The 21,648-nt window shown below is 40.2% G+C and overlaps 1 protein-coding gene across 6 annotated transcripts in view; it reads right to left on the bottom strand.

Moving 5' to 3' along the window:
• Window positions 1–3,115: 3,115 nt before the first annotated feature.
• med25 (mediator complex subunit 25) overlaps window positions 3,116–21,648 on the bottom strand; it is a 31,719-nt gene continuing 13,186 nt past the window's right edge. The window contains exons 11-20 of one of the 6 annotated variants that reach the window (XM_087809852.1): window positions 19,481–19,582; window positions 10,871–10,956; window positions 10,736–10,793; window positions 10,555–10,662; window positions 8,432–8,608; window positions 5,371–5,484; window positions 5,134–5,205; window positions 4,791–4,961; window positions 3,590–3,710; window positions 3,116–3,334 (exon numbers count right to left, since the gene is read on the bottom strand). In XM_087809852.1, the coding sequence (XP_087665978.1) occupies window positions 3,231–3,334; window positions 3,590–3,710; window positions 4,791–4,961; window positions 5,134–5,205; window positions 5,371–5,484; window positions 8,432–8,608; window positions 10,555–10,662; window positions 10,736–10,793; window positions 10,871–10,956; window positions 19,481–19,582 (1,113 nt within the window). In that variant the 3' untranslated portion in view covers window positions 3,116–3,230. The remainder of the gene's footprint in view (window positions 3,335–3,589; window positions 3,711–4,790; window positions 4,962–5,133; window positions 5,206–5,370; window positions 5,485–8,431; window positions 8,609–10,554; window positions 10,663–10,735; window positions 10,794–10,870; window positions 10,957–19,480; window positions 19,583–21,648) is intronic. The other 5 variants (XM_087809853.1, XM_087809854.1, XM_087809851.1 and 2 more) reach the window with 5 other exon arrangements.

Raw genomic sequence — 21,648 nt, 5'->3', positions numbered from 1 at the left:
CGACGGCGTTTAACTCAGCGAGTGCGTTTGTGTGTTGAATATCCAGCGTGTGTGTGTGTGTGTGTGTGTGTGTGTTGCTGCAGAACATTTTTTAAAGAAGCACCTTCGGGGAAAAAATACGCACGTTATGTAAATGTTTGTAGCATCAGTGTTGCATCAGGCGTGGGCGAAGTGTTTTTAAGCGTCTAAATTAAGTTACAGTACGAGAAAGAACATAAAGAGGCAGTGATGGAGGGAGGAAGTGGAGGAGAGGAAGTACATTGGGCTCACATTCCGGATCCGTCCTGCGTCGCTCGTCTCACCTGGAAACAGGAGGGCGGTCGGAAAATAACTCAAAGGTTCGGTCGTGATCTTGGAGAGCGTTAGATGCTGCAGGACTTGATGATAATATTATCATATTATACACAAGTATTTCTTCAAGAAAATACAGTCACATGGTAGAACTGATGCCACTTTTATCGAGAATATTTCAAGAGTGTGAAGCGAAGGGGATTCAAAAAAATAAACGCCAACAAATCAGAGTCCATGGTTCTCGGCCAGAACAAGGTTGGTTCTTTGCGACCCGAAACCCGGATATAGTGGAAAACGACCAGTGCTCAAATCGCATGCTTCTCTTAGTATACTAGAAGTTAGTATAGTGTACGTACTAACTAGTAACTAATTCTCCACAGATAGTTCGTCTCAAATCAAACTCTGCTGCTACGCACTAACAGGAAATGACGCGACAGCTTCTTCTTCTTCTACTACTAATTAGCGATGATTTCAACCAGCTGTAGGAACACCATCGCCACCTGTTGGCAGCACGTTCGGCTAGCCTGGGTGTCATCCTCTTTCTACTGGGGGCTCCTACACTCACTACCTTTAAAAAAAAATAGTCTGGGATCGCTTGACCCGCTTATGTTTGGAATTGGAACTCAGGTACTGAAGGCATCATGTGGTGTACGCTGGGCGGGGCCTCCTCCGATTGGATGACCCCTGGATGACCCTTCCGCACCGCGATCCAATCAGATTGTTTTGGTGAACGTCTTTCCCGGTAAGAAAAGCTTTCAGTGCCTCATGTTGCTCACGTTCTCCCTACTGCTGCTGAAAATACACCTGTAAGTATATGAATATATATACAGTATACAGTATATATATGTATAAAAAAACGTAACTTCCATTTACAACGTCAGCGTCACAAAGATGGAGCCGTTTAGTGTAGAAAGTGTCCATCGATCCAAACTCAGTTTTGTGCGAGTTTTAGTGAGAATTTAGTGTTCTTGGAGCACTACATTTCACATACTAAGAATTGTGCACTTATGCACTAAATATACTAAGTTTAAGTACACAAGTATGCGTTTTGAGCTCAAGACGAACATATTTTCCCGCCTAAAATATTTATCCATTAATTTAAAACAAACAAACAAGTGTCTCAATTTTAACGTTAGAAATTATATGTTGTGGATTTTATTGTAGATTTACACAAACTCTAATCTTCAACTAAACATATGGTCATCGCAGCTAGTTCACTGTTAGCCGCCAGCTAAGCTAACGAGTGTAGCTTTCAGATTAAAATCTCTTTCACTCTAAATGTAAGTGACTTTTCAATCGATGTTACTTGAGTAGCTTGCCTGCTCGAGACCTTGGCTCCTTCTAGGTTTGAATATTCTGAAAAAGATGCTTTAAGACCCAAGTTAAGCCTTTATGCGAGTGGTATGTAAAGTATATTTTTAAAATAAGAAAATAAGCTTTATTTAAAAGAAAAAAAACACCACAACTAACAATCAAATGTTTCAATCATGAAATGAGTTAAAAATTTAACGAAGTAAAAGCGGGAATTTGACCAAAAAAAATGTTCTGTCAAAGATGGTGAGATTTTCTATGTTGTTGTTGAAAATGACTTCAAATATTAATAATAATAATAAAAAATGCTCCAGTTAAGAGTTTAAAATAGATTTTTAAACATTTTGAACGCTCATGAGCTGAGACACGAGATGGAGGGGGGAGGGGGGGGGGGGCGGAGGACGAGCGGCGCCGAGCTCTGGGCGGGTCAGCGATGGAGGGATGAACCCGCCTCTGAGGGACGAGTGTGTCTGTCCATGTGAAACTCAGAAACAAGAGCCCACTGTCACTGTATCTTAGCAACCGCCTCCGTCTCCCAGGTGACATGGTGTGACATCACTTCCTGCCGATGTGTGTGTGTGTGTGTGTGTGTGTGTGTGGAAGTTAGCGAAAGGCCTTCCACACTGAGCCTCGTGTGTCAGCCTGATTGCGGGTTCTGCCAGCAGAACCGGTGCCAACTGCAGCCATCTGGTGGATCTACTTGGCACAGGGGGGCGCTCTGTGGCTCTGCGACATATTGGAGTAGTTAAAATTAACACACTGACACTATTTGGCAGAGAAAAGACGCACAACTATCGAGCGGCTATTTCAGTCCTGCACGCACACCTTACCGGGTCCGGGGCCGTCGGCGCCGTATCGAAGGGAAACATCGCATTAGTTCCTACAAGGAAGACGCATCTCGTCCGGGGGAGAGACGAGCTCCAGCGGCGCCAGCAGAGCCTCCTGGCAAAGACGACGGGCTTTGACGGAAGAGAGGGAGGGGAAGGTTTTAGTTTTCACGGAATCAGCCATTTTGTGACCCAATTCTACAAAAGAAATCATCATGATTAATAAACACAAACTGCTCGTTCCACTCCCGGGCCTCGCAGATCAATGCCGATGAGACGGAGACGCTTGCTCCCCGCGATTTGTACCGGAATACATTAAGATGTGGCAGCTCGGAGGAGGGAGAGGGAGGGAGAGTCTCGGGTTCAAATCCAGCGAAAACAATCCTCGGAGTTCTTGACAAACCTCACACAGAAGCAGCCTTTCATCGGCAGCACACCTGGGTGAGGATCTGGAGGAGGTTTCTGGGGGAGAGTTTGACACGTCTTAAGAGCCGCTGCTGCTGCTGCTGCTGCTGCTGCTGCTGCTGCTGCTGCTGCTGCTGCTGCTGCTGCTGCTGCTGCTGCCCCCTCGACGCCACCTCAGAAGACCAGAGATTAGAACAGAAGTGCTAACATGGAGCCCGACAGGTGATGAGTTCACTTCCTCCTCCTTCTCCTCCAAAACAAGAGCACGATCCTCGTTCAAAGACTTTCAAAATTGAAGCCTTTATTTTTGACACGCGAGAGAGAAACGAAAACGACTCTATGTTACAGTTTATTTATAAAAGAGTGCGGGGGGGGGGGGGGGGGGGGGTTCGGGGGTCACATCAGGTCCATGAGCATCTCCTCGTCCATGGCGCTGGACACCTGAGACATCCCCGGCTGGGGTACGGCGCCGCGCTGACCCTGTGACATCATCATCTGACCTGAGGGGTCGAAAGAAAGAAAAAAATGACGATTAATCGTTTCGTGGACGACGTTTTGATTGACGATTAAAAAACTATTCTTTCTGGTGCTGAAGCTCATCAATCATCTCGATCAATGATCAATAGTGAATCCAACACCAGGTCATGTGATCGACTCTTTCATTCTTGGCCCTCGTCTCTGATGTGTGTGTGTGTGTGTGTGTGTGGACATGTGATGGTGGATCGTGTCATGGTGTTCCGGGGTCAGATCCTGACCTGGCATTTGTTGCCTCCACTGCGACTGCATCTGAGCGCCCCCTCCTGGGGCGGGGTGGACCATCTGCTGCCCCAGACCCTGGTGGGGCATCATCCCCTGCATGTGGGAGACGCCGCCCTGCTGTTGGGGGGCGACAACACAAACGCCGTCAACAAACATGTACACAAAGTACATGTACAAGTAATAGAGTATACAAATTTGAGTGAGAATAAATGAGGAAAAAGTATTTGGATTGAACTGTAATTCAGTAAAAATTAAACTATGCAAGTACAGAAAGTATTTAGACACAATAGACAATGAATAAAAATACAAAAATTACTCAAATACAAAAGTAATCAAGTAAAAGAAAAAGCACAAAAAAGTTCTTGAACACAATAATAATTGTAAGAAAACAAGAGGACAGAAAGTACTCGGACACAAAAGTAACTAAGTAAAAGTACTCGAGTAAAATAAGTTCTTGGACACAATATTAATCGAGTAAAAATACTTGAGAACGATAGGTATTTCAGACACTAAAGTAAACGAGTAAAAATACTTGACCACAAAAGGAATAAAATACAAGTCTTTAGGAAATCAATATGTTTGAGTTTAAAAAGTTCTCGGACACAATAGTAATCAAGAAGAAAAAGTTCTCCAATAAAAAGTAATCTTTATACCAGAATGATATACCAGAGCACAAAATGTAAAAAAAACATTTTAGTTATTGTGTAAAAAGTACTGAAGTACAAAAAGGTCTCAGACACAAAAGTAAACGAGTACAAAAAGTAATCAAATAAAAAATATTAAAGTGGAAAAAGTACAGTTTGTTATTATTCGAGTTCTGTCATTAGTTTGTGTTCAATCACATGTTGGTAAAGTTATTTCCGAGTCACAAAAATGACAAAGATATTTTAAAAAAAATTGCACTTTAAGTGTATTTTTCAACACATCTTGTTTTTTAATAGTACTTTAGAAGACGAGTGTGTTTCTCCTGATAAACTTGTTCATTCTGACTTTAGAATCTCAACTTCCTGCTCGTTTCTCCAAACGTTAGCTTGTACGCCTGAAGTAACAAATCCTTCGTTTTCTTCTTCATCTCCACATTCTTGGTCCAGATCAGTCCAAACATCTGCAGCGACTGGACTCGACCCGAGACCAGGTTTTCGTCTGGAGGACTCGCTAGCGTCCTCTGGAAGGTTCAACAGGAGCTAAGAGACTCACCGGCTGCTGCTGGCTGAGCAGAAGGCTGCGCAGCTGGGGGTTGGCGCCGGGGTTAGAGAGGCGCAGGATTGGGGCCTGAGGCAGGGCTTGTCCACTCTGGGCCACCTGGTTGGGCGGAGCTCCGCTGACCGGCGGCTGCTGGTTGTTGGGTCCCGCTGTTCTCATGGTCATCTGGAGGGAGAGGCACAAATAATCTGCGGCGTCCTCTGGGAGGATTTTCCCGGATCAGACCCGTATGTCTCGATAAACCGCCGACATAAGACCCCAGGAGTCGGGTTCTGTTCCCTCTACGGTTAGTTGGACCGGAGTGGACTCAGAAACATGCGTGAAGTGTTGCTCTCACCATGCTGTTCTGCCTCTGCTGCTCCTCCATCAAGGAGACCTGACTAACAGGAGGCATGCCCACCACCACAGACTGGACAGAGGAGAGTCAGAGAGGAGGTGTGGAGGAGGAGGACAGAAAGAAAAGGGTGTTACAGGAGCAGGGCGTGCGGAGAACAGCAGGACGATGGCGTCCAGGGAGAGAAGGAACTGATGTGGAAAACGTGGGACGGATTCGACAGCGGATTAGTGAGTTCACCTGCTGCTGGACGTTGCCGTGGGATACGGGGATGGGGCCAGCGGGCCTGTTGAGAAAGTTCTGGTTCTGCGGGACCTGCCCCGGCTGCATGGGACCCCCGGCGCCGCCCAGCTGCTGCAACGGTGAACACGAGTCAGTGAGTGTGAAGGTCACGCCGACATCAGCGTCGAACAACTACACAAAACTACAATAAACTTAATAAACCCGTTTCTAGGAACAAATAAGGGAACAATTTAACGGTAACTTTTAATTTTAACCATGAAATGTGATGCCAGAAAATAAATGAGAAAAAAGGACCAAAAAAATGACAATAAAGTATTCAGCAGAAATATGTTAGATAATACATGTTAAAAATAAAAATAAAAACTGGTAAAAATGACACTAAAAATCCTTTCAAAGTCTAAATAAAATCTAGGAAACTGTCAATTTAAGTTGTTTTTTTAATTCTCCAGAGAAAAGAAGGAAAGAAAATGTATATAAAAACTTTAATTGATCCATTTAAAAGCAAAACAATGTGTAACTGAACCATTAAAACACTCAAATAAATAAATAAATAAAACCTGTGTAACTGGATTATTAAAACACTGAAATAAATAAACATAAATAAATAAAACCTGTGTAACTGGATTATTAAAACACTGAAATAAATAAACATAAATAAATAAAACCTGTGTAACTGGATTATTAAAACACTGAAATAAATAAACATAAATAAATAAAACCTGTGTAACTGGATTATTAAAACACTGAAATAAATAAATATAAATAAATAAAACCTGTGTAACTGGATTATTAAAACACTTAAATAAATAAATATAAATAAATAAAACCTGTGTAACTGGATTATTAAAACACTGAAATAAATAAACATAAATAAATAAAACCTGTGTAACTGGATTATTAAAACACTGAAATAAATAAATATAAATAAATAAAACCTGTGTAACTGGATTATTAAAACACTGAAATAAATAAATATAAATAAATAAAACCTGTGTAACTGGATTATTAAAACACTGAAATAAATAAACATAAATAAATAAAACCTGTGTAACTGGATTATTAAAACACTGAAATAAATAAATATAAATAAATAAAACCTTTGTAACTGGATTATTAAAACACTTAAATAAATAAATATAAATAAATAAAACCTTTGTAACTGGATTATTAAAACACTGAAATAAATAAATATAAATAAATAAAACCTGTGTAACTGGATTATTAAAACACTTAAATAAAAAATATAAATAAATAAAACCTGTGTAACTTGATTATTAAAACACTGAAATAAATAAATATAAATAAATAAAACCTGTGTAACTGGATTATTAAAACACTTAAATAAATAAATATAAATAAATAAAACCCGTGTAACTGGATTATTAAAACACTGAAATAAATAAACATAAATAAATAAAACCTGTGTAACTGGATTATTAAAACACTGAAATAAATAAACATAAATAAATAAAACCTGTGTAACTGGATTATTAAAACACTGAAATAAATAAACATAAATAAATAAAACCTGTGTAACTGGATTATTAAAACACTGAAATAAATAAACATAAATAAATAAAACCTGTGTAACTGGATTATTAAAACACTGAAATAAATAAACATAAATAAATAAAACCTGTGTAACTGGATTATTAAAACACTGAAATAAATAAACATAAATAAATAAAACCTGTGTAACTGGATTATTAAAACACTGAAATAAATATAAATAAATAAATAAATAAATAAACGAATAAATCAATGAAACCTGGGGAACTGGACCATTAAAAAAACTAATTTGAAAATATAAATAAAATAAAAAAAAGTATAACACTACCTCTGTGATCCACTGGCTGTCAAAAGCCGAATAGATGGATTAAATAACAAGTATTTTAAAATAATTGGAGCGTCTGACATAAAATAAATAACATTCATGAATTAGAAAACAAGAGAAACTGGAGTCGGAAGAAAAATCTTTCAATAATAAAGAGGAATTTAATAAATTACAAATAACTGATCATTTAAAATAACAAGAGGAATAAAAATCTCTTCACTGTAGAAAAAAAACATTAAACTAGGATTAGAAAGAATCAATTATTCAAGAGTCAGTTTGTCTACAGTTCTTTTTTTTTTTTTTCTACTCCCCCGGACCTGTTGTCTAGTGATGGACCTCCCCTGGTTCCCGGGGAACCGACCGGTCCAGGACTTTTTAAAAACCCTTCTAATTGAAACTTTAATTACGCGGCGCTGAGTACGTGATGACACACGAGAGACGGGCGAAGACAAAGGAAGCGGATCATTACGATTTCATGTCTTCCTTCCAAATGACCTCGGCGCGAGGAGACGGCGTGGAGCGAGAAAAAGACGGCGTGGAGCGAGAGAACGTGACGCCGGAGCAGCGTCGTCGTCTCGGGGAACCCGGGGAAGGAGTTTTTTAACGGCCACGTCTCGGAGGAAGGCGGGAAGAGGGGAAAAAAAAAAAAAAGGCGAGAAACTAGTTTACCTTCAGCGGGAGAACTGGGAGGAGCAGCTTTGATTTACTTATCCAGTCCCCGAGGGCGGCGCACATCGCCCGCCGCCTCATTCATGTTTAACTTTTGAGCTTCCCGGCGCTGCATTATTCATCGCTTAAAGAATAAGCGTAATAGCTTTTCTCGACAACCGACACAAACCCGGATCAGCGTCTCCCGCGGTCGTCGGAGGAGGAGGAGGGGTTATTTTTGCGACCGGTCACCGTCTCTGATTTGAGTTTTTCCTCACCGACGTCCTGCCTTTTTTTTTTAAAAGCCGGTGCATTAAAAAAGCATGTTTTCTTCTAAGTGAAGGTAATACGGCGCGCGAGCTAATGGTGCAAGAGGGGAAGCTGCTAAGTTAGCATCATTAGTCTGCAGTAAAGACATTAGCGGCGGCGCCGAAGATAGCGCTCCTGTTAAATGAAATGTCAATAACAATGCACCGCACTGCCTGAAACAATGCACCTCAATTCCTCCCAGCGCCTCCGCTAATGCCTCCTCATTATCTCCGGGTTTTAATGCTTCCTCCGGCTGAAGCCACTCACCACGCGGTGCTGCTGGACCTGCTTGTGGTTGGTGATGACCTGCCGGATGCCGTTGACGAAGCCGCTCTGGTCGTTGGGGATGAGGCCCATGAAGATCCTCTTCTTGGACGAGTAGAGCAGCATCAGGACCCGCACCTCGCAGGGGGAGGTGGTGTGAGGGAAGTGGACGCAGCCGGCCTGGAGGTCGGGGGTCAAACGGGGGTTAGAGGGAATTAAAAATAACAAAAAAGAAAGCGACTTGGACATTGTATAGGATGAGGCTGGTGTCCCACATAAGGTGGTCTGCTGCAGGAGAGCATGTGGCCCTGGCTCCTGCAAAACCCGGTCCGCGGGGAGTTGCTCTCTCTTTTGACCGTGTTAACTAGACACGTGAGGATACGGTAATAATTATTTTTAGCAAGATTCTCGAGATGACTGAGGACGAGAGGATACAGTCGACTCCAGCAGCTTTACTATGCATTAAATGACTTAATACTTCAAAACTGGTTGTAACCAGGTTGTAAGAAAAACTATCGATACACATTAATATCAAAAAAAAAATTTCTGAGATTCTTGAGATGACTGAGGACGAGAGGATACAGTGGCTCCAGCATCTTTTAAAGCTGATGTTTGTACATATTTTGGTTTAAAACTAATGAGAGCAGTTACGACTGAGGATGAGAGGATACAGTGACTCCAGCAGCTTATAAAGCTCATGTTTGTACATATTTTGGTTTAAAACTAATGAGAGCAGTTACGACTGAGGACGAGAGGATACAGTGACTCCAGCAGCTTTTAAAGCTCATGTTTGGACATATTTTGGTTTGAAAACAAATGAAAGCAGTTACGACTGAGGACGAGAGGATACAGTGACTCCAGCAGCTTTTAAAGCTCATGTTTGGACATATTTTGGTTTGAAAACAAATGAAAGCAGTTACGACTGAGGACGAGAGGATACAGTGACTCCAGCAGCTTTTAAAGCTGATGTTTGGACATATTTTGGTTTGAAAATAAATGAAAGCAGTTACGACTGAGGACGAGAGGATACAGTGACTCCAGCAGCTTTTAAAGCTGATGTTTGGACATATTTTGGTTTAAAAACAAATGTAAGCAGTCACGACTGAGGACGAGAGGATACAGTGAGTCCAGCAGCTTTTAAAGCTGATGTTTGGACATATTTTGGTTTAAAAACATATGAAAGCAGTTACGACTGAGGACGAGAGGATACAGTGAGTCCAGCAGCTTTTAAAGCTGATGTTTGGACATATTTTAGTTTGAAAACAAATTAAAGCAGTTACGACTGAGGACGAGAGGATACAGTGAGTCCAGCAGCTTTTAAAGCTGATGTTTGGACATATTTTGGTTTAAAAACATATGAAAGCAGTTACGACTGAGGACGAGAGGATACAGTGAGTCCAGCAGCTTTTAAAGCTGATGTTTGGACATATTTTAGTTTGAAAACAAATGAAAGCAGTTACGACTGAGGACGAGAGGATACAGTGAGTCCAGCAGCTTTTAAAGCTGATGTTTGGACATATTTTGGTTTAAAAACATATGAAAGCAGTTACGACTGAGGACGAGAGGATACCGTGAATCCAGCAGCTTTTAAAGCTGATGTTTGGACATATTTTGGTTTAAAAACATATGAAAACAGTTACGACTTCGTCAAGAATCATGTGGTCTGTAAATACTGCACTACAAGAGTCAAGTACTGGACAATACTACACATATATACTTGTTACTACACTATGACTATAGTTTGTATCGTGATATCGTATCAATAGATTCTTTCCAATATACTTATATAAATATGAACCAGAATCATCAAACGGCTCTGATAAAAGGTTATTTTCTTAGAAACTCAATCATTAAAAAGGTAGAAAAATCTGTTGAATGATTCCAGCGCTCTAGCATCGCCCTTGAGCAAGGCAGCGAAAAAAAAAAAAAAGAGGGCGTGGAGGTGAGCTGGACAGAATGAAAGTTTGATGAATAAATCCACACTTGAATTATTCACGCCAGGGACTGCTCGCCTAAAAAAAACCCCAGAAACACTTGAGGCGCCGCGTTACGCCCCCTGATGGTCAGAGACGGCCCCTGCACTCGCCGAAGTTCACACAGAGGTAAAGCACTTGAAAAATACTCACGAAACCGTTGGCCATTATTCTGTACAAGCCGTTGAGCGACTCCATGTCTTTATGGGTGAAGAAGAACTGAACCATGCGGGAGTTTCTGAAAAGGTGGCCTAAGGTGGTCTGCGGAGAAAAGAACAAACGCATTAAAAAAAGGAGTGGAAACTAAACGAGCGGAGAAAACAAACGTTCTCACCAGGAGCTGCTGAGGAATCAGCTGCATGATCAGCTTCTGAGGCCACTGGTCCGTGTTCCTGGTCGAGGGGAAAACAACGTTTAAATAAAAGAGCCGCGGGGCACGAGGGCGCCGGGTCTCGGGTGAAGGACTCACAGGTTCTCGCCCTGGTTGACGTGGACTTGACACGGCAGAGATCGAGTCAGTTTGGTGTTGGAATCCATGGAGGCAGCTTTCGGCTTCTGTCGGAATATTGCGTCCAAGGAATAGACACAACAGAGGCGTTTAGGAACTGACACACACTCATGGAGACACACTTGTGGGCGTTCAAAATATCGTTACACCCTAATATTGCATTTTCGGGGGAACTTTAAAATTAAATTTTAAATCTATTTATCTTGAAAATAAAACCGTTCGAAGCAGAAAAAGAAGGCGTTAATCCACTCAAACACGTGATACACCAGCATACAAGTCAAAAATAGACAGTTTTTGGAAGCAGAAAAGAATGTATTGCGCACACAGAGATGAGTTCACCGAGAGGGAGTGAGAGGAAGATAGTGTTGTACATGAGGAGTCAGTTGTAGAGTTTTATTTGATCATTATTCTTGAATAGGTTACATTTCAATAAAGTGTGTATAAAATAAAATAATTTAATTATAACTTTTTTTTCCGTTCATTTATGTGTTGATATTAAACTTCGGTCTGCTAGATGGCAGCAGTCATTACATCCTCAAAAGCAAGAATGAAATCTTGTGGGTTTCGGGGACAGCTGAGGACGAGAGGATACGGTCGACTCCAGCAGCTTTACTATGCATTAAATGACTTAATACTTCAAAACTGGTTGTAACCAGGTTGTAATAAAAACTATCGATACACATAAATATCACAATTATTTTTTGCGAGATTCTCGAGATGACTGAGGACGAGAGGATACAGTCGACGCTTTTAAAGCTGATGTTTGGACATATTTTGGTTTGAAAACAAATGAAAGCAGTTACAACTGAGAATGAGAGGATACAGTCGACTCCAGCAGCTTTACTATGGATTAAATAACTTAATACTTCAAAACTGGTTGTAATCAGGTTGTAAGAAAAACTATCGATACACATAAATATCACAATTACCTTTGCAAGATTCTCGAGATGACTGAGGACGAGCGGATACAGTCGACTCCAGCAGCTTTACTATGCATTAAATAACTTAATACTTCAAAACTGGTTGTAACCAGGTTGTAAGAAAAACTATCGATACACTTAAATATCACAATTATTTTTGCGAGATTCTCGAGATGACTGGGGACGAGAGGATACAGTCGACGCTTTTAAAGTGGATGTCTGGACATATTTTGGTTTGAAAACAAATAAAAGCAGTTACGACTGAGGACGAGAGGATACAGTCGACTCCAGCAGCTTTTAAAGCTGATGTTTGGACATATTCTGGTTTGAAAACAAATGAAAGCAGTTACGACTTCGTCAGGAGTCATGTTGTCTGTAAATACTACAATACCAGAGTCAAGTACTGGACAATACTACACATATATACTTGTTACTACACTATCACAACACCAGAGTCAAGTACTCGAACAGTACTACACATATATACTTGTTACTACACTATCACAACACCAGAGTCAAATACTGGACAATAATACACATATATACTTGTTACTACACTATCACAACACCAGAGTCAAGTACTGGACAATACTACACATATATACTTGTTACTACACTATCACAACACCAAAGTCAAGTACTGGACAATACTACACATATATACTTGTTACTACACTATCACAACACCAGAGTCAAGTACTGGACAATACTACACATATATACTTGTTACTACACTATCACAACACCAGATTCAAGTACTGGACAATACTACACATATATACTTGTTACTACAGTATCACAACACCTGAGTCAAGTACTCAACAATACTACACATATGTCCTTGTTACTGCAGTATCACTATATATATCGTGATATAGCATCAATAGATTCTCGCGTCCATTAAGCTGGATATAAATACGAACCAGAATCATCAAATAACCCGACGTCGTGATTAACCTTCACATCTCGCTTCTCTCCGCCTCCGAGAACGAGTTTCTCAAACATTCACATTTTGCCGCGTGTCGACCCAGGGGAGCTGAAAGTGTGAACACAAAAGTCTGCATTATTTAACCCAGACTTTTACCCGGCCAGCCCCCTCCAGCAGACGCTGGCCTCAATCCACGGCGAGAAATTGGGCCAATCAATGAAACATTTGAATGTGGAGCACCAGTCATAAAAAATGTACCATTATGGCGCCATTAACACGCTCTATGTATGAGGCTACGAGAGAGAGGGAGGGAGCACGAGCCAGGAGAGGAAAGCCTGACGGCTGCAAAAGTGACCCACAATGGAGGGTTTTTCTGGGATGGGATTCATTTTTTAAGATCTGAAAATGCATTAAAATTCATATTGATCGGTCGAGGAGTGACTTCTTTCTCTGTATGTACCTGAGAAGATCCTGCTGTGTTCTCTGGGTTCCTTGATCATGCTCTTCACATGAGGTCTCTTCACAACTTTATTCAGTTATTTTAAGGCAACATGGCCGTCATGAGGTGGATACAAACAAACATCTACTTCTCAAAGAGGTCCAAACGTCCCCATCTTTAAAACTTCATTAGAGTTTTTCCTGGGTCTGCCCCTGGGCCTCCTCAGAGTCATCACCTAACTGGTCCAGGAGCCACCTCTCTCTGTCTTCTGTTGGACCAGCATGGGTTCTACTGTGAAGGACTGAGGTTCTCTTTTGAACACACAGTCCTGAACCCGAAGATAAAACTTTGGGGATCTTGTTCTCGAGTCACTGCAAAGCTTCCGACCGCAGGTGTGAGTAAACGAAGAGCTTTATCTTCTGACTTAACTCTTTTTTTTTTCCTCCTGAATAAAATGCTGTAACCTATAGATTCTTAAACTCAACGAAATCCATGACAAAAGTTCCGAAAAGTTGATCCGAGGAACAGGAAACTCATCAAAAAATGTATTTATTTATTATGCATTTAAAATGTGTTTAAAACATGATTTTTTTTCGTTCCAATATATGATAACATTTCTTTAATTTGCGTTTATTTGCAAACCGTATTTTATTTTGAAGCAGGAAGAACTATAAGTGTGTTTGTATTTAAGTCGTTTACTGTTGTGTTGTTCTACACACTTGCATAGTGTTGTTTATTTTTGCTAAATTTTAAATTATATTTAGGAAAATTTATATTATAAATTTAAATCAATATTTTTTCTAGTTTATCTTTACACAGGCCGTCATTTTTTTCATGTTATAGGTTAAACAACGTTTAAATTCAAGTGTATTTTCTTTATTTTCTTCAAATGCTGGTCAACATTTAAACACTTTTTATTTCAGTATGTAGTAATTGTTGCTTTTATTCAAAGCATGACCAGTTTTATCTCACAGTAGAGCAAGAATGTTATATTTTAATACTAGTATCGGTCGATACTGATCATGTACTAGATAAGTTAAAGTCGGATCGGTGCATCTATAGGTACTTTTGTTAAACTCAACTTGAAAAAAGATCACATCTTTAACCTGGATCTTTAATCTAGAGGAACTGATCCTCATCCAATCCGCTTCAAATTCCCGTGTTGCCAGCTGACATTTCATAGAAACTTTTTTTTTTAAAAACATGACAACTATTTCCAAAAAAAAGGGATCAGGGCATGAAAAAATAAAATCACTTCAAAGCAGTCAATGTAGGACTGGATGAATAATTTTCATGCCGTTTCAAAGTGTGTAATTAGTCCTGGTGGTGCAGTAAAACAAGATCCTCTGGGGCCGAACACAACACCAAGCTTTCAAACACTAAAAGGGACCAAAAATCCTACCTGACGCCGACAGAAAACCCGTGAGGTTCTCGAGGGAAAACCACTCAAAACAATTGTCAGAATGAGTCAAGAGCTACAAGAGCTGTTACTCCATCACAAATAATTAAAAGGGACTCGGATGTTTTCTATTTTTGGGGCCGCATGTATTTTTTAAGTGCGAAGGAGCAAAAGTACAACAAAAAAAAAAACGTTGCCAGAGCGGCTGGTGTCGCTGCCAGCGATTTGTATCTGTCACTCTCTGACTGGAACCGTACACTCAACCTCTCACCTTCCACGCCTGTCATGTTCCGGGGCTGGGATCTGAAGGACTGCCAAGCTCTTGAGTATTTGTGAAACAGCCGTCATTTCGGCGACGGCTCCGGACGGTTAAGTCCGGCCCCCCCGTCGGTGCCGCTGAGCAGCTGAACCGAGCATTATGGGTTGTTTTGTTTTTTTCGAGCGCTCGCCGACAGAAACGGAAGGCGGCGCTTCTTAAAATTCCTAGATCGGTTGTGCGGTAATTTTCGACGCCCGGGTGACCTCGATAGAAAACTTTCTGATTGTTCTCTTGGAAGTTCAGAGATGAATCTTTTATCACGTTCTATTTTGTGCTTGGAAAGTTAAACTGAAAAGGACAGAAAACGTTTTTTTAGTGGGTTTTATTTTAGCGAATGAACGTGCGAAAACGAACGGATCGCAAGAAGTCGAGTGTTTTTTTTTTCGAGGGAAGACGAGTCCAGCGTTCTTCTGAATCTGACATCTGTATGACATCCTAATGGATCCGGAGAAGGAGCCGCTGGTCCCCCGGGAACAGAAGTCCGCTCCTCCTTCGAGATCCTCATCGTGTCGGAACAATTAAAACGCGGAGAGAACGTGGGACTTCTTAAGGGGGTAATTTGAAGATGGAATGGAATCAATAATCCCAAGCCTGTCTTTCTGGACCGTGTCAATGGATCCATAATCGATCCTCCACGAAGGAATACTCGCTGGAAGCCTCGACGTCAGTCGCAAAACCCCTTCGCTGTCCAGGGTTTTGCTTGGCAGACATTTCATCCGGGGGAAGGGAATTAAACGCGGGAAGTCCCATCGATTTCATCGGGTGATGAAAACCGACAATTAAATTGCTTTGTAAACGAATAAAAGCGTCGAGACGACGGCAACACATTTGTGTGTCATTTTTAATGCCGGGGAATGGGAGGGTGTGGAGCGATCATCGGCGAATAACAAGAACGGTAAAAGTTGTAATAACACGATCTCTAGCCTGTGCCAAGTTGTGTTTCTCTGCTCCTTTACAACATCCATGAAACCGGCTTATGGTCTCCATCGTTCTTCCAAACGGCTCGCGATCCATCAGCCCCTCGCGGAGATGACGCCCTTTAATAAGCGAAATGGAAAAGGTAAAGTAAAAAAAAAAAAAGCGTCATGTGTCGACTCATCAGCTTTTCGCCGATGGTTGTCGTCACGTGGAAGATTTAGAGCTCGGAGAAAACCTCCCCGCTCTTTATTCCTCGGAATAAAAACCCCCGCGAGGGGAGGATGAGCCCGGAGTCGATCGAGGCGATTGATCCGATCCTGTCCAGCAAACACCAACACTTGAAGGCCTCGTGAGTGTCACATAGAAGCCATTAACATCCATTTTCCTAGCTCAGCATCGCGGCCGCACGCACCATCGATTTGACCTTGAGCTAAACCAATAGCGGCGGGGAGATGATGTACGATTCATCAACGCCGGCGATAATCGAAGACAGGTGATTATTAAGTTGTGCCGCAGCGAGGGGTCCGAGGGGGGGGGGGGAGCGGTGATTACATAGGGATGGAAGAGAGAAGTCCAAACTTTCACTCTATAGATTGTACGGCGACTCGCTGGGTTGGTGTCGACGCACGAAAAACATGGAGACATTTCTGGTCACATGACCGTTACTTCCTGTGTTGGATTTTAGTTCAGAAGTAGGTGAAAAGTGATTTTTTTTCCAAGTTTATCCCTTGAAAAGTTGAATCTTTATTTTATTTTTTTCACACGTCCCACACAAATGTTTCTCCTCAGTATCACCGACTGTTGTTTCAAGCTTCTGTTGAAGCCAACATCCTATGTTTTTTTTTGGTTATTACAGAAATGTATAACTTTATTTTTAATTGTTTCTGTATTTGACGTTTAGCCATGAATCTCATTTATTTTAAGTTTGTGTTTTTTAGGGGTTTAGAATCAGACTCGCTTGATGGATCTACTGACTCCTTTAAGAAATATCTTAAAACGTTTTTATTTGTTCAGGCTTTTCCTTGATTTTCTGGAACTCCTGTTGTGTTATCAGTTTTATCTTGATCTTTAAAGTATATACTTTATTGAATATTGTTTTGATTGTTTAAGTGCTTTGTGACCCTGGTCTGGAAAAGTGCTATTCACTTCACTGTACAGCTCAACTTTAAAATTCTGGTTCTTACTTTCAGATCTATTCATGGTCAGACTCCTCCTTCCATCAGTGATCTGATACAGCCTTACACCCCAGCTCGGGCTCTGAGGTCTGTGGATCAGAATCTACTGATGGTTCCTGAACACGCTTCTGGACCAGAGGAGAGAAATCTTTTCAGGCTGTTGCTCCTAAGCTTTGGAACGATCTTCTCTCTCTTTGCTCTTGATGGATCTACTGACTCCTTTAAGAAACATCTTAAGACGTTTCTATTTGTTTAGGCTTTTCCTTGAACTCCTGTGTTGTTCTCAGTATTATCTTGATCTTTAAAGTTTATACTTTTTTGAGTATTGTTTTGATTGTTTAAGCGCTTTGTGACCCTGGTCTGGAAAAGCGCTATATAAATAAATATTACTTACTTACTTATCATTGTATTTTTTTCTCATGAATCCAACTTCAAGTTTTGAGGCGTCACTGTACTGTAGTTCGTTTCACAATAATCAGACTTTATTTTGTTATAAACAGCTGAACAATTGAGTAAAGATCATGGCTATTTAACCTGTGCTGTGTCTCAAATCGCATACTAGCGTACTAAAAGTTAGTATTTTTAGTACGTTAGTGTGTCTCAATTCTTAGTATGCGAAATTTAGTGCGCCATGCATACTAAATTGGCGTACTAACACGCCCACAAAACTAGCATGGTTCGATGGACACTAACCATACTAAACAGCCGCCATTTTAGTGACGTTTTAAACGGAACTTACGTCATATATAAATGCATATATATGCATATACTTAAATGTGTATTTTCAGCAGCAGTAGGAGGATAAACACGTCTTCGCTGCTGATACCAGCTTAAATATCTCGCGATTATTTAGATTCTCATATTTTTTCTTTATTTCTTTTTCCAAAGTTGCAAAACGTGCTGCCAGCAGGTGGCGATAGCGTTCAAACAGCTGCTTGAAACATCGTTAAATAGAAGTAGAAGAAGAAACTGTCATGTGATTTCCGGTTAGTGTGTAGCAGCAGAGTTTGATTTGAGACATACTATCTGCGGAGAATTTGCGTACTAGTTAGTATGTACACTAAACTGATGCATACTAACTTCTAGCATACTAAGATTAGTATGCGATTTGAGACACAGCACAGATTTCCCGGAAGGAAGTCCAGCCTCTGGGCTGGTCCTTCACTACATTTTCCTGATAAATGTTCAGCAAAGAGATGAAAAATTAATACACAATGTTGTGAATCATTTAGCGTTGATGTATTGAAATAGCAACAGCTTTACACGTCACACTAAAGGCACACAGGAAAGCATTGAGCATATTTTTTCACTCGTGGTTAAAACCCTCCGTTTGAGTCACGTTCCTTAACGAGGGACGAGTTGAATGATCTAAAATAGAGAATCTCGACTTGGCATAAAACGCAGCCTTTAGCGGGAAAAGTGTTGCAAAGTTGCAGCAGCGTCTTAAGATTCATCGCGGGGCGAAAGAAAATGAGCAAATAAAAAAAAACAGGAACGACCAGACGCTGAATCAAATCACTCCCGGGCGATCGATGACTAATGATACACGAAATACACGACAAAAGTTCACTTCAAACTCTTTACGGACCGACTTTAAATCGTGTCGATCATATATAAGATGTTGATCCGAGGCTGAGGATCTTAACAGGAAACTCATCAAAACATTTGTTTATTTATTATGCATTTAAAATGTGTTTAAAATATGAAAGTTGTCATTCTTTTTTTTGTTCCAATATATACAATTTCTTTAATTTGCATTTATTTGCAAACCATATTTTATTTTGAAGCAGGAATAAACTACATTTGAGTCGTTTACTGTTGTTCTAAACACTTGAATAGTGTTGTTTAATTTTGCTAAATAAATTAATGATTTTATATAGTATATCTTTACACAGGCAGTCTTCATCCTTTTCATGTTATAGGTTAAACGACGTTTAAATTTAACTGTATTTTCGTTATTTTCTTCAAACGCTGGTCAACATTTAAACACATTTTATTTCAGTATGTAGTAATTGTTGCTTTTATTCAAAGCATGACCAGTTTCATCTCACAGTAGAGCAAGAATGTTATATTTGAATACTAGTATCCGTCGATACTGATCATGTACTAGATCACAGGTGTCAAACTGGTCCAGAGAAGGGCCGAGCCGGTGCAGGTTTTGGATCCAACCAGTCAAGCACATTACAGTTGAACCAATCAGGCGTCTGAAGACAGTAATCAATTCATTAACAGTCAGGTGTTGCTTGTTAAAGCCGACGCCTGATTCGTTAGCTTATGTGTGCTTGACTGGTTGGAACAAAAACCTGCACCGTCTCGGCCCTTTTCTGGACCAGTTTGACGCCCCTGTAACTAGATACATGAAAGTTGGATCCCTGCATCTATAGGTACTTTTGTCCCGAGACGTCTGACCCGTGTCACCCCTCGAGACGACGCCCTCTAGTGTCGGCGCGAAGAGATGTTCAGAGCGTGTTACCTCCTGCCACTCCAGGACTCCGGTCCACGCCACCACCTTGTTGGCCATGCCCTGCTGCTGCCCCAGGGGGTTGTTGTTGGCCTGACCGGGAGCCACTCCCTGCTGTGGATCAGACAGAGACGAGGGTCAAGGATCCATTCGTCCTCCATGAGGTACGAACTCAGAGTCACTGGATTCAATACATTAATGATGAGTCGTCATGTTTTATGGAAAGAATCCGGACCAGGTTTCCGAGAGCTAAGGTAAGGTAAGGTAAAACTTTATTGATCCCTCAGGATGTCTCCTTCGGGAAATTGTTTAATTGTTATATTTATTGTTATATAATATTAATATAATAATAATAATAAAATTATATAATATTGTTATATAATTGTTATATTAATTGTTTAATTAATTGCTGAAGGCAAGTTGAACTCAAGACTTTTTAAAAAACGTTTAAGATCAAACTGAAGATCAATTATTGATGCAAGCATGGTTTTGAGAAAACAGGCTCCTCTCCATGCACTGCAGAACCAAACGTATTAAGATATAAGGTAAGGTAAAGTAAGATAAGTAAGGTAAAACTTTATTGATTCCTCAGGAGGTCTTCTTCGGGGAAATTGTTTTTTTTCCAATATCCATAGAAAATACAGCAATTTTTCATGAAAAATAAATCAAAATAAAATAAGAACAAAGAGAAATAAAGAGAAAGAACAAGATGATACAATCGAAGTCTAAAGATAAAGAACATACTTTAGAAAAATACATACAACAAATATTCTTTGTTCCTTTTGCCATAAGATGCGACAAAAGATTTCTTTAATGCTTAAGATGCACTTTTTACTTTTTGTTGGCAACTTTATAATTATTTATCTGTCATTTTACATTTTTGTTTGTATTTATTCGATTGTTTTTACATGTATTTATGGATGTTTGGATGCGTTATTGCAGGACAAAATAGTTTCTACTCCGGGGATCAATAAAGTATCCATCCATCCATCCATAAAGTACACTGTTCCTCGTACCCGTTGCCTGGTAGCGCTTTCAGTGATTAAGAAAAATGATTTGACAGCAAATTCTGATTTAATTGACACCTTCACATGATGCCCAAAGCCTTAAACTTAAGTTACATGAACCACCTTGAAGTAGAACCACCATGTGCATCAGCTCCAAGTCCTGGGTGCAACAATTTCACGGTCATTAGTTCCGATGTTGTGGTTGTGTGTAAATCTGTAAATATTTTTATTTAAGAATCCAGAACAGGGTTCCGAGAGCTGAAGGCAAGTTGAAATCAAGACTTTTTAAAAAACGTTTAAGATCAAATTGAAGATCAATTATTGATGCAAGCATGATTTTGAGAAAACAGGCTCCTCTCCATGCACTGCAGAACCAAACGTATTAAGAATTAACTTTGTTCCTTTTGCCATAAGATGCGACAAAATACTTCTTTAATGCTTAAGATGCACTTTTTACTTTTTGTTGGCAACTTTATAATTATTTATCTGTCATTTTACATTTTTGTTTGTATTTATTCGATTGTTTTTACATGTATTTATGGATGTTTGGATGCGTTATTGCTGCTGGACAAAATAGTTTCTACTCCGGGGATCAATAAAGTATCCATCCATCCATCCATCCATCAAGTACACTGTTCTTCGTACTCGTACCTTACCTTAAATAGAACAATATCACTGTCATTAGTTCCAATGGTTGTGTGTAAATCTGTAACTATTTTTATTTACCTGATATTTTGAAATTCAAACATGTAATTTTACTTGTAATTGCTTATCATTTATTTAAATTTTTTACACTTTAAACATTTTGATTTAGTTCATTTTAAGGCCTTGTATTTCGACGATTCATGCTTTTAAAGTCTTTTATCGCTTGTTAAGGATCTGCTGGAACCTTGAAAAAAAAAGAAAAAAGTCCCAGACAAAGCCTCATGAAAGTCCAGCCTCTCTGGAGGAGCAACATCTGATCCGTCACCATCTTATTTGAAATTCATTTTGATGCAAGAATCCAGACGAGTGGGCAAACAGAACCCGGGGCTGCTGGAGAAACGGCGCTGGAGAGTCTCGGTTCCTTCGGCTCGGCGCCGCTAACATTTGCAAATATCAATAGGGTTTAAACACGGACGGTGTTTACCCGAAGGGTGGAGGGACTTGCGAGACGAGATCAGAAAGGAGATG

The sequence above is a fragment of the Callionymus lyra genome, chromosome 15, assembly GCF_982586985.1.
Source record: "Callionymus lyra chromosome 15, fCalLyr1.hap1.1, whole genome shotgun sequence".
In the NCBI taxonomy this organism is placed as follows: Eukaryota; Metazoa; Chordata; class Actinopteri; order Syngnathiformes; family Callionymidae; genus Callionymus; species Callionymus lyra.
The sequence above is the reverse complement of the archived record's forward strand: the minus strand, read 5'-3'. Positions and strand labels throughout refer to the sequence as shown.